The following is a 15,277-nucleotide window of genomic DNA, read 5'->3' on the forward strand; positions in this document are numbered from 1 at the left end:
GTCACTCAAGTGGCCACGCCCTTAATTATGCAGAACTTTAAGGCTTAATATAATTTAAATGGATGAGTTATAAAAAAAAATCACCCCCCTCACAGTTGTCATGAAGGGCAAACTTAGCTATATAGACCAAAACCACTTTTTGCACCAGGCTGTAAACACTTTTTTTTTCTGCTGTAAAGTTGACTCTCTTTTGCATCCAGCCTCTAGCGGCCAGTCGATGAATTGCAGTTTAAGTCACTTCCGCGTTGGTTTCAAGAGAGAGACAGGCAGGTTGCCGCTTGGTTTTAACCCTAAATTGTCAAGAAGTCCTCGCTGCAGCCTGTAGCGCGATGACATACTTGATATCAAATACGTAGTCAACCTTTATTTATAAAGCACATTTAAAAACAACCAAAGTAAAAAATAAAAAAAAATCTTAGTTTTAAAAATGACCCTGAATTTCACCGGGAGCCAGTATAGAGATGCTAAGACCGGGGAAATGTGATCCTTCTTTCTTGGCCCCGTGAACAGGCAAACTTTACACCTCTGGGTTTTATTTTCCCTTTCAGTTGACATTACATATCAGATGCATTTTCATGTTTTATAACACACATTATCACTGTGCAAAACCGTTTTGTTTTCTCCTGCCTCGATGGCATGCAGTGAGGCTCAGATGGGTATGCGTTTCGGGGTTGTGTACCAGAGAGAAAAGAGGTGGGTTTGAAATCAGTTTAAAATAAAGCACATACACTGCTACTATTGTTTATGCATTATGCGACAATAAAAGAACAATGTGTTTACATAGGAAATGTCTTTTAGCCATATAACCCATGTAAAAACAGGCATTGACTCTGTGGGGAAAAAAAAACAGCTAGTGTGCCAAACAGCTGTTACATTTACAGTCGCATTTATCAAAAGCGACTTACAAATGAGGACAACAATGAGAGCAATCAAACCACCATAGGGCAATGATATGCAAGTGCTGTGACTAGTCCCAGTTAGTCTAGCACAGTGCATGTTGCAAAGTTTTTTTTGTTATTGAAAATGTTAGTATTTAGTGGGTCAGTTGATGAAAAAAATGCGTATTCAGCAGTTTCTTGAAAAAATGGCAAGCTTATGGAGGAAACGTAGGTCTAAAGTAGTGAGTTTAGGTATATATGTGCAGAGACTGTTGTTCTGTAGGCAAACATCAGTGCCTTGAATTTGATGTGATCAGTTGGCAACCAGTGCAAAGTGAAGAAAGGTGGGACGTGTGCTCTGTTTGACTCGTAAAAGCTACTCTTGCTGATGCAGTGGACAAATGTTCTTACTATGGACGTGTCTCAATCAGATCCCTAGTTCAGTAGTAATCAGGGAGTCGGCCATTTTAATGGCTGTCTCAATCGCAAAATACTTCTAGTGTACTCGTTCGCTTACTAAAGTCCAACAATTCACTGTTAAAAACATGGCGCATCGATTTTCACTATGTTCCCTTAATGGAAATTATGCAATTATTAAGTGCAAATTCTTTAACGGTCCGCCTGGAAACAAAGCCGTCATGACGCCAAACCCTCTCATGGAAGAAGAAAGCCGTCATGTTTACAACTGTGACAATGAAAGCTTATCGGGATCCTGAAACATTTGGTTTTCAGAAGTATGTGAAGTTCATGGCATAGACTCTTTAAAAAACATCCAAGAGTTGTACACGCTGGTCGTCGGGCAATCAACTTTACACTTTCACGCCACTTAACATGATGCTGAACAAAACAAACAGTGATTGGTTGCTTTACATGTCAGTGAGATGTCCTCTTGGGTCGTCCTTGGCCATTCAAAGCTGTGATGGATCCAGAACTTCTGCCGTCAGTCTAAAGGTCTGGTGACACGAGACTAGGGGGGGCAAATTAAGCGAGTCGATTTATTCATCACATTTTTAAATGCATTTGAGCTTTTCTATAGTAAACCTTCAAATTTTCACTCTACGAATCATAATCAAGTGATTTTACTATGACTACAAAGATCAGCAGCAAGTGGTTGTCATGGCAACCAGATACATCACACACACATTAATTGTAACAACAACAGTGTGATGCGACAAAACACAATAGAACCCATTATAATCATGTATGCTGTCTACACTGGTAAATTACTAGACTTTTCAATTAATGCCCCGTTCTTGATGTAGGCTACTCCACGATCGGCAGGGGAGGTAGGAAGCCTGGCCCGGCCACTTCAGTCACTGTGCCGCTTTACTTTTTACTAATTATTTATTTATTTAAATATTAGTAACATATTTTAGGCCCACCTGGAAGCAATGCCCATGTATACAAGATTATGAATTCCAGTATTGCTAATTTAAAATTGCCCTTTTCCATGGGCTTATAACAACAACTAGCCATGGCAACTGTTTATGATCATCAGACAAACCAAAATAACTCCAGGCTAATTGTTTTCTTTAATTATGCAGGTCTAAGCAATTGCTTTTCGCTTAAAAAATACACCCATCTGCACCGTCTGTCCTTTAAAATACATGTTAATATCATTGTTTTTAAGCCATGGTGGTTTTACATCAAAAACCATTCATGTGCTCAGACTCCCAGAGTTCATGTTTCTCTGGTGCACATAGTAGACTTGCAGAGTGGAACATTCAGTGCTGTTTACATGCTTGAACAAAAGGGCTCATCAATGTTTCAGCTGCTCTCCATTATTCCATTCGTCCACCCTTTGTAATGTGGTGAATGAGTGCTAAGTGCTAATATTTGCCTTATCAAATGCATACATGCTTTCCGACCAATCATTCACCACCACAGGTGTTACATATGCTTTTCAGTCATAACATGGCTGCCGACCTGCCTTTGTTTTAGGTGATATGTTTTCAGCAATGTATTTTTTTTAGTACACTACCATTACTCTGATGAATAGCCTATTCTAGCATGGCTAGTCACCGGCATATGTTTTGTTTTGGATAGTGTCCCTCCAAGCCATTTAGCTAGTTTAACCAGCGAGTTGTATTCGTATATTATAACATACAGTTAATTGTTTCAGTAGCTGCAAGTATTCTTTTTATAAAAAAGATGCTAAAGTTTTTTTTTTGTTCTTTTACAAGATTATGCTGGTATTGTGCTAGTCTTGCTAGTAGATTAGCATACAATTTCACAGAAACATTAGTCTTAACTGTAAACAAGCAGCTTTCGAGACAATTTATATTCTCAACATTCAATGACACCAGACTTGGCCCAATTGTTTTTGTTCATTCTAGTGACCGTTTCTGATAACATTTTCTCACTCATTTGCTTCTTTACCACAACCCACCACAATTTAGTTTCACTAAGGGCCTATCAGTTACTGGAACCTGTCCCAAATTACACCCTAAACACTCAGGGTCTTCCCACATCCATGACGTAACTCCGCTTTGACTGTCGGGTAGAAGTCTGCTGCAGAGAGTCTCAAAGTCTCAGAGTGCGTCTCAAAGCCCCAAATAATGTACATGAGACTACTAAAGAGAGTGCTGGGGATGATTAACTATATGGGAAAATATATATCCCATCTGGCAACACTGGGAGGCCCACTATACGAACTCCTACGAAATGAAACCACATGGACTTGGGGCTCGGCACAGGAGCGAGCATTTCGACAACTAAAGGCAGCGCTTACATTTTATGATGCAGAGAGGCCAACAACAGTATTGGCCGATGCATGCAGTTATGGCTTGGGAGGAGTGCTACTCGAACAACACGGAGACTGCTGGAAACCTGTCGCATACTGCTCGCGAACCTTTACTAGTGCGGAACGCCATTATGCGCAGATGGAGAAAGAGTGTCTCGCAGGAGTCTGGGCGTGGAATGGGGCATTTCAAACTCATTACAGAACACAAGCCGCTGGTTCCTTTGATAAATTGTAAAGATTTGGACAATGTACCAATCAGATGCCAGACACTTTTACTCAGACTGATGAGATTCAATGTGACAGCTGAGTATGCTCCAGGTAAAACACTTGTTGTAGCAGACACTTTATCACGAAGCCCACAAAGCATCACAATGGACAGCACCACAGAAGTGGACGTCAGCATCAAAAGTCAAAATAAGATGGAAAATTGCAGAGAGTGAAGCACTTAATTAGAATCGGATGGCCTGAACATGCTCGCGTTGTACATCCCTTGGTGAGAGACTTTCATGCATTCAAGAGTGAATTATCTGAGACTGACGGCTTAAGGGAAGCCCTTTTAAGGAAAAATAGGACGTAACGTGATATCGTCTGCCTCCTTTCTTGACAGATCTCTGTGACAGTTGCATGTGTTTTCTTCAGTTGCAGCGCATTGCGCATAAGTCTTACTGAAAATAGACTATTAAGTAGTTTCTTTTTCTAGACTTTCTTTAGTTTTGGTTTAGTGTAAATCAAACATTTGGATGAAAATGGACCTCCTTCTGACATAAATGTAGAACACTGAACCACTACAACCACCTGCAAATTACGTTTATGAGTCTATTTTTATTAATACATTTTTTGGTTAGGTCCAGATTTGCAGTTGGTGGATGTAAAAAAAAAAAAAAAGATAGATAGATAGATAGACAGACAGACAGAGATAGATAGATAGATAGATAGATAGATAGATAGATAGATAGATAGATAGATAGATAGATAGATAGATAGAGTAGAATATGTGGGGTCGCACCTATTCTTATATTTACGGGTGCAGCATATTACTAATGATAGGGTCGGGGGGCGGAGACGAGGCAGTTTGAGAGGCTTCGGTGTGTGACATTAAAAGTTGGTTCGTCATAAAAGCTACCAAACGACTCCTCTGTTTTGTGCACATCTACAGATAGATAGATAGATAGATAGATAGATAGATAGATAGATAGATAGATAGATAGATAGATAGATAGATAGATAGATAGATAGATAGATAGATAGATAGATAGACAGATAGACAGACAGACAACAGATTGGTGACTTTTTGTTATTTTTGATTTATTCATTTACTTGCAAAATAACTAATTAAATTGTATAAAATACCTATGCATTTTACATTTGAGTTTAAATATATTTTTTTAAGATATCATTGTTCATCTGTTCATTAAAACCAGTAGTGGCATTGCACAAAGCGAGCCGAGGACGTTGTCATGTCATCAGTGAGCAAGGGTTAGTGATGGCCTGGGTGCTTTCGAAACGCTTTCTGAAGCTTTGAAACGTTTGACGAACAAGTGATTCGCAGCTCTTGATCAAACTCCCAAAGTCACGTGATTTCAGGAAACTAGGCTTCCTTATGTCATTAACGTTACTGTTTCGAACATTTCGCCGCCAGGGGCGATCTCTGTCAACCCATGAACAATGAGTTTTTGGTTTTTACTTGATCTCGGATGAATTTCGAAACAGTGATTCATACATTGGTTCAATTGATTCAAAGTTTCCAAAAGCTTCGTTTTACCCGGAAGCAGCAACGTTTATGATTCACGGGCTGCGGTGCGTTCCAGTCAAGGGAAACTGAATCCATCCGCCGGAATCCATCCGCCGGAAACTGAAGCCTCCGCGGGCGCCGCCATTGTAGCAGAACTTCACCTGCTGTTAGCGTTCCATTGACTCCCATTCATTTTTGCATCACTTTGACAGCGAATAACTTTACATCTGAGGCGTCCAAAGACTCAATTTGTCCATTATTTATTTCTAAAGAAACTCGACAATGTATAAAAGGCTCCATTACCTTGTACCTTACGTTATGGCCCCGTAGAAGCCGTTTTTGTAAAAATAGGCTAACGATTGCGTCATAACTCACGCGACTCTCTGTCGCACTGTAGAGAAATTACCGTATAGACCGGCGGAGAAGCTCGCAGGCAATCGGGGGGACGTGGAGGCATTAAGTCCGATAAAGTGAAGGGAGAAGCCCATTGAGAGTGATACAGTTGATCCTGCTGCTAGCTCAGCTAATACTCACGCTCTCCGTCTCTGCGAGATTCGGAAGGGAATGATTCAGATTTCTCTCCGCACAGCTACTAGAAGACTGACAGCTGTCAGACACGTTGCTCACGTGTTCAAGCTCAGTTTGAGCCTGCGCAGTTCGCCTGGCGATCAGGAAGTGAGTGCTTCAAATTGTCTACCTTTTGGTGCAGGTGAGGACACATTCGAGCTGCAGGCGGTGCAGTCTGAGCTGGAAGCTGTAGAAAAGCAGATCCGCGACCTTCTAGAGAGACAAGCCGAGCTAAGAGACCGGCGTTTAGCTCTTGAAACATCTCGCGTCGATGCACACAAATCAGTTAATAATCCGCAGACTCCGATTGCGTCAACACCGTGCGTCTCTCAGCATTGGTCCCGTGCGCCAAGGCGGTTCTCACAAGTTTCATACACCCCGGCTCCGAGGCGCCGTCACGAAGCTTGGGTTGTTTCGCAGCGGAAGACGCGAAGAATCTCTCCGCCCCTCCCGGTTTTCGAGATTTCCACTCAGAACCGCTTCTCCCCTCTTCGCGAAACGGAACGCGATGCTGTGATTATCGGCGATTCAATTGTTCGGAACGTCCACGCTACGTCAGGTAAAAGTAAGGTGCGTAGCCACTGTTTTCCTGATGACCGTGTTTCTGATATCGCTGCGCGAGTACCCGAGATCTTGAACGGTGACGAGCGCGTCGGAGCTGTCGTCTTGCACGCAGGAGCGAACGACGTCAGGCTGCGGCAGACGGAGGTTTTGAAAAAGGATTATAGGAACCTAATCGAGACGGTACGCACCGCATCGCCTGAAATAACGATCATCGTGTCTGGGCCGCTTCCCACGTATCGACAAGGGCATGAGAAGTTCAGTAGATTATTCGCGCTAAATGAATGGTTAATGTCATGGTGCAATGAGCAGAAACTGCTCTTTATAAATAATTGGAATCTATTTTGGGAGCGTCCTAGGCTCTTCCGCGCTGATGGCTTACACCCAAGTAGAAATGGAGCGGATCTTCTGTCGGATAACATCTCCAAGACGTTAAAGACCGTCTGACTAGTTACCAAAAATCCAAATCACAGTCTCTGCTGCACCAAATTAATTGATATAAATACTAGTGTAGAACATTTAATAGAAACTGTGTCTATTCCTCGTTTAGTGAGATCAAATAATAAATCTACTGTAGGATCTAGGAAAAATCTAATTGTTATTAAAACAGAAAATCTCGCTATTAGTGAACAAAAACAATTTCTAAAGCTAGGTCTTCTTAACATTAGATCACTCACACCTAAAGCAGCTATTGTAAATGAAATAGTCACAGATAATAGCATCGATGTACTTTGCCTTACTGAAACCTGGCTTAAACCAAATGACTATTTCGGTCTAAATGAGTCCACTCCACCAGGATACTGTTATAAGCATGAGCCCCGTCTGATTGGTCGTGGCGGCGGTGTTGCAACAATCTATAGAGATATTCTTAATGTTACTCAGAAAACAGGTGACAAATTTAATTCGTTTGAAGTACTTGTATTAAATGTTACGCTCTTAGATGTAAAAAAAAAAAATCCCTATTATCTCTAGCCTTGGCTACCGTATATAGACCGCCAGGGCCCTACGCTGATTTCCTAAAAGAGTTTGCAGATTTTCTCTCAGATCTATTGGTCAACGTCGATAAAGCATTAATTGTTGGAGATTTCAACATACACGTAGATAATTCAAATGATGCGTTAGGGGCTGCGTTTACAGATTTATTAAACTCCTTTGGGGTCAAGCAAAACGTCACCGGACCAACTCATCGTCTTAATCATACACTCGATTTAATTATATCATACGGAACCGATCCAACCGATATAGATATCATTCCACAAAGTGATGGTGTCAGTGACCACTTCCTGGTAACTTGTATATTACGGACTACAGTACTATGTCATACTGCGCCGCGTTACCGACCAGGCAGAACAATCCTTCCATCCACCATAGATAATTTCTCAAATTGCTTATCTGATTTGTCTCAGTTACTGCCTGAACCCAAACAAACAGACGAATTAGAGGAAGTAACTAGCACTATGAGCACCATTCTCTCTAGAACATTGGATATTGTTGCACCCATTAGATTAAAAAAGGTCAGAGAGAAAAGTAAAGCACCATGGTACAACAATACTACGCATGTTCTAAAGAGAGAAACCCGTAAATTAGAGCGTAAATGGAAACAAACTAATTTAGAGGTCTTTAGAATCGCGTGGAAAGACAGTATGTCACGTTATAAAAAGGCCCTAAAAGCGGCAAGGGCTGAGCATCTCCGCAAACTAATAGAAAACAACCAAAATAATCCAAGATTTTTATTTACCACCGTGGCTAGACTAATAAATAAACAAACGTCACCTGACCAAAATATCCCGTTACAGTTTAGCAGTAATGATTTCATGAACTTCTTCACTGAGAAAATAGAAAGCATCAGAACCACAATTGTAAACACTCAATCTTCAATCGCGCCTTATAAATCAGCCTCAATTATCACCCCGCAAGAACAATTACAGCGCTTTACAACTATAGAACAAAAAGAGCTAAATAAACTTATCACTTCATCTAAAACAACAACGTGCTTATTAGATCCTATACCAACTAAACTACTGAAAGAAGTGTTACCTGTAGTGGAAGAGCCTCTACTCAATATCATTAACTCGTCTCTATCTTTAGGTCACGTTCCAAAAACATTTAAACTGGCAGTTATAAAACCACTCATTAAGAAACCACAATTAGACCCACATAATCTAGCAAATTATAGACCCATTTCAAATCTTCCATTTATGTCTAAAATATTAGAAAAAGTTGTGTCCGCTCAACTGTGCTCTTTTTTGCAAGAAAATGACATCTATGAAAAGTTTCAGTCTGGATTCAGGCCGCACCATAGCACTGAAACTGCGCTCGTTAAAATCACTAATGATTTACTTTTAGCTTCGGACCAAGGCTGTATCTCAATACTAGTTTTACTCGATCTTAGTGCTGCGTTCGATACTATAGATCACACAATACTCTTAGATCGACTACAAAATTATACTGGCGTTCAAGGACAAGCATTAAGCTGGTTTAGATCATACTTATCTGACCGCTACCATTTTGTCTATTTAAATGGAAAAAAATCGATCATAACTTCAGTAAACTATGGAGTGCCGCAGGGATCTGTGCTAGGCCCTCTATTATTCTCAATATATATGCTGCCACTTGGAAATATTATAAGGAAACATGGAATTAGTTTCCATTGTTATGCTGATGACACTCAATTATATATTTCATCACGGCCGGATGAAAACGCTAAATTATCAAAATTGACAGAGTGTGTTAAAGATATAAAAGATTGGATGACGCGTAATTTTCTTCTATTAAATCCAGACAAGACGGAGGTACTACTCATCGGTTCAAAAAACCGCCCACAAAACCTCTCACAATACAACTTTAACATAGTAGGATGTCCTGCTACTTTATCCTCTACAGTAAAAGACCTGGGTGTCATACTAGACTGCGACCTGTCTTTTAAAAATCATATTTCATATGTTACAAAAACGGCATTTTTCCACCTTAGAAACATTGCTAAGCTACGTAATATGCTATCAGTTTCTGATGCAGAAAAGTTAGTTCATGCATTCATGACCTCGAGACTAGATTACTGTAATGCTCTATTAGCTGGTTGTCCTGCATCCTCAATAAACAAGCTACAGTTAGTCCAAAATGCAGCCGCTAGAGTTCTTACCAGATCAAGAAAATATGATCATATAACACCTATCTTATCATCACTACATTGGTTACCTATAAAGTTCCGTATTAATTATAAGGTATTGTTACTGACTTATAAAGCCCTAAACGGCTTAGCTCCAGTTTATTTAACGGATCTTCTATCGCCCTATAATCCATCGCGCTCTTTAAGATCGCTAAATTCGAGGCTTTTGGTTATACCTAGGATATCTAAGTCCACCAAAGGAGGGAGAGCATTCTCACATTTAGCTCCAAAACTCTGGAATAGCCTTCCTGATACTGTTCGTTGCTCAGAGTCGCTCTCCCAGTTCAAAACTAGATTAAAGACGCATCTCTTTAACCAGGCATTCATATAAATGTTTTAATCTTACAGTTAAATCCGGCCTCTAGTTCATAACCGCCAGAGGAGAACTGGCCCCCGACTGAGCCTGGGTTCTCCCAAGGTTTTTTTTTTCTCCATTAGGTCACCTGATGGAGTTTTAGGTCACCATTAGGTCACCTGATGGAGTTTTAGGTCACCATTAGGTCACCTGATGGAGTTTTTCGTTTCCTTGCCACTGTTGCCTTTGGCTTGCTCAGTTGGGGATATTCAATTTAATGAATCAATCAATATTACTATTGATTAGCATTACCAAACATGGACGTTTTATTATTATTTTAATTTAATACTGTGAAGCTGCTTTGATACAATCTGTATTGTGAAAAGCGCTATACAAATATTCTTGACTTGACTTGACTTGACTTCACTTTTCTCCGTTGAAGTCTATGGGGTCGCTGTGTCCATCTTATATACTGTCTATGGTTGGAACTTCTCCAAGCACTTCTCCACGGGTGAATCCCTGTCGCCATTTTGAAGTGCGTTCCAATTCGTGAAGTGGACGAGGGAAGTTTATATGGAGACCCTCGTTCCGTCGATTTTGACCGAGGGAGCGACTCGAGTACACTTGAAGTGCAGTACAATTGTGACGTCACCACAGATCTCGTCTAATCACCACAACAAACAACTCTAAACAGCCGCCCATTTATTTTGTAATTGTAATGTAACCAATAGATTTTGGGTTGAATTAAGCTCTTTTCTTTTTAGCCCTACAAATGTGACCCACACCTTCACTCTCAAAGAGGTTATCTTTTATTATGAAAACCCAAAGTTGCGGTCCCTTGAATATATTGTTATTTTCTTGATCTTGTATGCAAAATTCTTCATCCACAAGCAAAAATGGCTCAAGTCTCCTTTAAGCTTTCCTCTTTTTCTTGCTGAACTTAACTCTTTTATTTCATCCCTTAAACTTATAAATAACAAAAAAAGTGCAAAATTTTTGATGCATTATGATGATTTATTCAAAGATATGATTTAACATTATTATTGTTATGCTTTTCTTTTCTTTTTTTTGTATGTATATTTACATAATTTGATGTATGCAAATCCAGGATATTCATGTTTTATGTAGTGTAGCCTATCATTGTTTGTTCATTGTAAATGATACATCCTTGCTTAACATCCCTGAGCTTGTTGTTATGTATAAGTTTGCAATAAAAAAAAAACAATTTAAAAAAAAACAACAAAAAAAAAACAGAGAATACAAACACTTAAGATGTTACTCAAAAAAACAAAAAAACAAAACAAAAAAAAACCCAACAACAACAAACAACTCTGTGATATATTAATTATATATTTTTTATTTAAAACAACCCAAACACACATATACATTTGATGATTTGAATGCTGCACTAAACAAATTCTTAAAGGAAAAAATACATTTAAATAATAGCACGGAAGTACGTAGGAGGGCGGAGCTTAGGGCTTAGGACGCCGTCATTGCAGTTTCCGTCAGTAGTGGGCACTTGCATCCATAGACATCATATAGATAGACGCCCTATCGACCGCGACTGCCTATTAGCGCGGTCGAGCCGTGGGGCCGCCATCTTAAACCGGTCACCCGCTCCACTCAGTGTAATCTGTATGGCAGGTGCAATGAGCTGTCAGCGCATTTAATTAATCATACCTCACTGAATACCTTACTGATTTTCACGCGGGGGTTTTTTCTGCAAATGTCATTCATGTAGCTATGATACAGGACACATGGTTCGGCATATTTTAATATTCATAGTAGGCTTAACAGTAATATAATATTCTGATATCAGATATAAAGTGACCAGACGTCCAAAATCAAAATATGTGATGTAGGATATAAGGTATTTTATAAATCATACACTATAAATATGATAAAGAAGCAGAAACAGATAGTTTCAGTAAAGTAAGATATTTTAATAAGTTGAAGAAACAATAATGATGTGACACACACACACACACACATATACATACAGATACACTTACTCTCTCTCACACACACTCGATTTGCGCATCGCCGTCATGTGTGTATTAAAGTTAACGTTACACAGGTAAGTTAAAGTTATTAACTTGCATAGATTGCTTCCTGATATCACGTGCGCAAACACAAATAACCTATATGTATATATGTATACTACAGGGCCGTTGAATGCTTGTATCTGATAACCGAGAAGCTCTTATAATTATTACTTTACCCAACCTCTCCATGCCGAGTGATGCAGTAAACACAGCCTAGCTAACGTTAGCTGGCTACGATTTCTGTACAGTAATATCAAAGATCCTTGCTCCTTCTCAATTATCTGGTAATATTCTATTCACAAAATACAACCAAAAGTACGGTAATGTTAAAAATTACTTGTGAAAAGTAATCCCGGGCCCTATATTGCGATGGTCCGCCGATTAGAACAGGAAAATGCTCCACAGTGCTCTGGAATCTAACTGCTGCTAAGCAACGAAACTAGGAGTACGACCGGTTTAAGATGGCGGCCGTATTTCTCGGTGCCCAGCGGCCAATAGGGCATCTAGTCTCTATATAATATCTATGCTTGCATCCATAGATATCATATAATAAAGGCTATAGATGTCTCGTCCGCGCTGCTGGCCAATGGAGGTCGACGTCCGCACACGGCGGCCATCTTGCCACAGGGGGCTCGCTCACTCGTAACATTGTTTGAATGGTGCATGTACTTTTTACATAACCATAACTTGCTCAATTGTCTACCGATTTTCAAACGGGTTGGTTTGTTATAAACCTCAGAGATGTAGTTATGACACTGCGTATTTATGAATAATTATAATATTATATATTCCAACATGTTCAAGCATCCAGAATTATAGCCACGTTAATAACGTTTGTAAGAAACCAAACCGTTTGTAAATCCGTCAAGATTTCAGCGAGATAAGAGGATTTGTGTTCGTGCAGATCACTCACCTTACTGAAAGCTTTCCTGTGACAAGATGGCCGCCGGGTGATGCCGTTCGAGACTCCGCCGTAAGACATCTAGCCTTTATTATGTACATCTATGCTCGCATCTATGCGCACTCGTTCAATGTAAGCAATGACGTACATCCGAGTGAACGAGACGGAGGGAAGTTAGCGAAGGGCAGAACAATTTTGGACTGGAACGCATCCCCGATTTAGCCGCCCGGTTCGTTTCGTCTCGTCTCGTCTCGTCTCGTCTCGTCTCGTCATGTTTGAAAGGTATGTACACATTTCTAGTGTAAGTTAGCTAAATATAACAGACATGTTTTCAATTTTCCTATACAGCTGGTTGGTGTACATTTTCGATATTTAATTTTAGAGACATGTAAAAAATGAAGGTTCACATCATGTTACATGGCCTTCACAAAACAAGAGTCTACGAAAAGTTTTGTAAATGTTAACGTGACTTCCGCGTGTGATAGGTCAGTGTAGTCTATAACTTTTGTTTTATAAGCTAGTTCTGTGGAATAAAAACAACGTGTAAGCTGGACGTAAGTAAATCTTAGATGGCATGGTGGCTGTGGTTAGGTTTTAATGCTGTTGCAAATTAATTGCATGTTAAAATTAGCAGAAGTACAGATGAATAGCATCACGAGGACTGTTTAGTCATGGCTAAAACGTCAACACAGTCTCTTAAAGGGACAGTTCACCCAAAAAGTTTCTTTCCTCTGCTGAAGTCAAAAGAAGATATTTTGAAGAATGCTGGTAGCCAAACGGCTTCTGGGGCCGGCTGCACCAGCTGTGCGTAAGTTACAACTTATGGCGCTTTTCCACTACACAGTACCAGCTCGCCTCGCCTCGACTCGACTTGCCTTTGTTTGGTTTTCCACTGTGTAAAAGTTGTACCGGTACCTGCTTCCAGGTACTTTTTTTCGTATCACCTTCGGCGAGGTTCTAAGCGAGCTGAGGCGATACTAAAATGTCATGTGACACACGGCAGACTGCTGATTGGTCAGAGAGAATCGTCACTATTCACGGCCTCATCTTTGCACGTGCCACACGGAGTATCCTGAATAACCCCGACATTTTTAAGTAGTTTGGCCAGAGATTGCGTGATATACCCATTACTAATATTATGTAAAACAGCATACACTCGATTTCCTCCATTGTTCTGTGTGTGTGGGTAGCGGGTGTGTGTCGCGTCACTATGACGACCAGGTACTATTGTGAAGCCTCCGATCAGGAGTAGGGTCATCCTACGGACATGTCAATTTTTCTGTCCCTAGTTTTTACAGAAATATTGCATTAAAAAAACACTTTAGAATTACAATTTATTTACATTTTAAAATAAAATAATGTTATTTGAACAATTACACCTTCTTGAGCCATCAAGTGAGAATATTAATTATATAGAATTCCAAGCACCACAGAAGTGCTCGTCCCCACAGTCACGTACAGAGGGAAAATGCTTTATTTTGAGATCAATAACAGGTTTTTACACCATTTAAAATACAATAACATAACTATCTAATATATTATGTAAATTGATGAAATAAAAATCACACAGATGACATCACTTGACTTCCTTCTTCCAATTTCCTGAATAACTATGAAGAAAGGCCCATAGTAAATCCACTGGCTCTTTTCAGTTATTAGATATGTTCTCATTTATCTCATGATTTCATATGAAGCTTTTAGTTGAAGTCACTGGTGTGGCCTACTTTATTGTTAAATGGGAGTCACTGTTACCCATAAGGTGACACCAGTGACATTTAGGTGACACCAGTGAATTTAAATTAAATTTTCATGAAAATTGTCACTGGTGTCACCTTTCTTATGGGTAACACCAGTGACTCCCATTTATACACTTTATTCAAAGCTATTCATTTAGATTGTGTGCCAAATGTAACAATTGAATTTAGTCTCATCTACTTAATTATAGTTGAAGAATAATGATATTTGGTCTTATGCATGTCATTGGTGATTCGTTGTGTCACTGGTGTTACTGTCTTTTTTTTGTCACATTAAATACAATGTCACTTGTGTGACATTATGATAATTTTACATCCATTTAATTCTGCTACACTCAAAAGTTAAGATTTAAAGGATTGCATCATTACTTGATTTTAACTGGTTTTCAAATATTTTCATTGTTATCGCAAATACATGGTTGTGCAAATGAACTGACCTCATTCAAGCACTCTTCTAACAAACCTGATTAAAATAAAATAAACATAATCTCCTTATTTGTTGCATTATTATTATTTTTCAGTAACTCTGACTACATGTGCATAAAAACCTTTTAATATTGCCAAAGAAGTAAGGTAACACCAGTGACAAAAAAATTGGTATAGGCTACATGCGGTCTTTAAATAAATGCACA

The 15,277-nt window shown here is 39.5% G+C and overlaps 1 protein-coding gene across 5 annotated transcripts in view; it reads left to right on the forward strand.

The window, feature by feature from the left end:
- Positions 1-15,277, forward strand: part of LOC306988275 (CD276 antigen homolog) — a 169,308-nt gene that overhangs the window by 2,024 nt on the left and 152,007 nt on the right. The window contains exons 1-2 of one of the 5 annotated variants that reach the window (XR_013795365.1): positions 7,440-10,085; positions 10,117-13,173. The exons of 2 other annotated variants lie outside the window; for them this stretch is intronic. Coding sequence is in view for 2 of the 3 variants with exons in the window: in XM_079593093.1 (XP_079449219.1) it covers positions 653-693 (41 nt within the window). In the remaining variant the exon portion in view is untranslated. Of the gene's footprint in view, positions 1-642; positions 694-7,439; positions 10,086-10,116; positions 13,174-15,277 lie in introns of those variants that run through there. 2 more of the 5 variants (XM_079593093.1, XM_079593094.1) reach the window with 2 other exon arrangements.

This window comes from Phoxinus phoxinus (genome assembly GCF_949152265.1).
Source record: "Phoxinus phoxinus genome assembly, chromosome: 20".
Taxonomy (NCBI): domain Eukaryota; kingdom Metazoa; phylum Chordata; class Actinopteri; order Cypriniformes; family Leuciscidae; genus Phoxinus; species Phoxinus phoxinus.